The 2,945-nt window shown below is 26.0% G+C and overlaps 1 protein-coding gene across 1 annotated transcript in view; it reads left to right on the plus strand.

Annotated features, from left to right (window-relative positions):
• Positions 1-2,026: 2,026 nt before the first annotated feature.
• The window catches only part of LOC105200366 (short/branched chain specific acyl-CoA dehydrogenase, mitochondrial), a 5,734-nt gene continuing 4,815 nt past the window's right edge, over positions 2,027-2,945 (plus strand). The window contains exon 1 of the mRNA XM_026132683.2: positions 2,027-2,260. Coding sequence (XP_025988468.1) covers positions 2,222-2,260 — 39 coding nt within the window. The 5' untranslated portion in view covers positions 2,027-2,221. The remainder of the gene's footprint in view (positions 2,261-2,945) is intronic.

The following is a 2,945-nucleotide window of genomic DNA, read 5'->3' on the forward strand; positions in this document are numbered from 1 at the left end:
AGTCTTTATTACCATCCTTTTTTCCAACGATTTAATTTTTTTTTTTAATAAAACGGCAAAACAGATTCTTATGAAAAATTTTCACTATTTTGACAGCGTTACTATTGAAGCTAGTGATTGGTTGTTGCGAAAGGTTGCGCGTTTTTTTACAGACCAATCGCTGTCTTCGAAATCAATATACATATATATATATATAAACTTGTCCTTTAAATATTATATGTGCGTGAAACAAATTTTAGATAATACAGATTTTATAATTAAATAAAATAGACAAATAAAAAAATTTTTATCTTAAAAATCATCAGTTGTTATTGTCAAATATCCTATTAAAGTAATAAATAAATAAAACAACAAATAAATTTATATCATATAGATATTAAGAAATAAAAAAAATATATATATACATATGTAAAATATTGAACTTACATATCAAGAAAATAAATGAAAAAAAATCGTAAAAACTTTTATTCATTTTTTCTTACTTTTGGAAAAAGTTAAAGTTAATCATCTCAGATAATTTTAACAAAATTCTCATTAACTTAATTAACAACTAATTTTGTAGCAAAAATCTTCCAATTATATAATTTAGTATCTTTAATCTAATTTTTTTTCGTGCTAAATAAAAATAATTACTGTCTATATATAATTAATAAAATAATACAGATATTATTTGATAAATCAACCGCTGATCAAGTTAATCGGAGATTGATCCAAACTATGATCTTTATGTATTCACTTACGTATTTAGCAATTTTGCTGTAAACAATCTTGTCAAGTAAATCGATTATCCATGTCAAGTTGATTTAAGTTTCGTCGATTCAAATCAATAAGTAGATTGACCGATACCATGCAATAACAAAAGTTCCGCTTTGAAAACAATATCTTCGTATCTATTATCATCATCATCGTATCTATTATTATCATTTAACTAATAATCCAACCCTAATATAATCGTCCTGATCATCAGGGTTGGATAACTAGTTAAAAAAAGTTAAATAATAAAATTTGAAAATTAATAACTTTTAACTAAACTCAGTTCATTTTAAATGAATTAATTTTTAACTTCACCTAGTTATTTTTAAAACACATAAACTTTCACTTATTAACATTCTTTCCTAAGTTAAAAATTTATTTATATAAAAAGAAAATATGATAAAAGGAAAATATATTCTCAATATAGAAAAGAATATTTAAAGTAAATTTAAAAAATTACGACATTCTAATTTAATATAAGTATTATAAATTAACACTTTCATAATTAACTTTTTATTTAACTTTATTTAATCTTAACGAAACTTTTCAATGAGTTAATTTCTTGTTTATATACATAACTTTTAATGTAATTTAATTTTATTAGTCATTAACTTTATTTTAACGTAGTTAAAAAAAATATACTAATTTATTTAACTTATCCCTGATGATTATGTACGAACGTGTGTTGATTGATAGATTAAAGATGTACGAATTAAATGTCTCATTCAAATATCTCACTTAAATACAACATCTCTTTCGTGACTTGTTTGTTAATCTCATTGATCGAGATCGATTCGCCACTTCATTTATGATCAATAACTTATGTAACAAAACCATTTATAATATTTAATATTTACATATATATACTGTTTACAATATTTATATCATAAATATAAATTGTGTAATTAAAAAGAAAAATTTAAAAAATTAGTTAAGCCATTGTACACGAAATAATTAAAGTCATTGCGATAACGTTGTTTCATAACGTTTCTTCAAAAAAGCAAATGTTATCGGAATCATGACAGCTGCTAAACAAGAGTAAATCGAATATGCATACGTTTCTATAAAAAAAAAAAAAAAATACTGATAAGTATTTGACGTAAATACTTACAGAAACTGATAAAAATTAGTTTCAAAATAGCAACAAAATGTGGGCACGTCTTAATGACGTACGAGGAAAACGAGAGAAGGAACGAATGGTGTGGCTCCAATGTAGGCAAGCAGGCAGCTCGAGACGATTAATTCCTTATTTCGTCATTACGCAACAACCTGTTTTGGCTGCATAAAAGGAATCAATCCGGATCGGCTATATTCGAGCGGGACGGAGCGACGAGGACTGACGAGGGGGCCGGTTTCGACGCGTAGCCAAATCATCCCAGTCAGTCTTAATTCAGCCTGCGAACCGTCAGCACATCGTTCTTCGATTCTTTGTACTTTCGAGTATCCTCCCAAGGAAGAAACAAGTTAAATGATGAACGCGTCCATACTCAGATCCGCCTTCCGCGAAGTACGTGAGCACGCACAATAATTCTTTTTTTTTTTTTTTGTTAAATTTGTGTATAAAACGGGTCCATGCGAGTCTGCTACATGTATGATATATATTTTTTACTTTATTTCCTCAAACGATCGAATATCCTGTTAAAAAAAAGTGATAGAAAACAATAACAAATGTTCAATTGTTTTTAATTATTATAAATCGAAAATTAACGACGTGAATATAAAATTGATTACAATAAAGTTTTAATTATTTATTCATGACAAATTCCATTAAAACGAAGAACAGTTAAGTTATAGAAAATTTAACGTATTTCAACGATCGAATTCTCTTGCATTAGATAATGCTAGGAAACGATAAAATTTGTTTCCGAATATGAAAAGTGAAACGATAACACGTATCTCTTAAATATATTCATACATCAGCTTAAGAACATATGGATACCGTGCTTTGTGTCGTGTGCTATTTGGATAAACGTAATAATGATTAAATTGAAAAAAAATTGTAAACTCGATTAAATTTCTTTCGTTCAACCATTTATATATTTAACTTAAACGCATAAAATACTTAAACTTCGGTTTAAGCATTTATATATTTAACTTAAATACATGAATACTTGAACTAAAGAAATTTAATCAAGTTGAAAAATTTAATCAAATTAACAACTTTTTTTCTCAGCGTAGAATATTTTTTAAAT

Source organism: Solenopsis invicta, chromosome 4 (genome assembly GCF_016802725.1).
Source record: "Solenopsis invicta isolate M01_SB chromosome 4, UNIL_Sinv_3.0, whole genome shotgun sequence".
NCBI classification, from domain to species: Eukaryota; Metazoa; Arthropoda; class Insecta; order Hymenoptera; family Formicidae; genus Solenopsis; species Solenopsis invicta.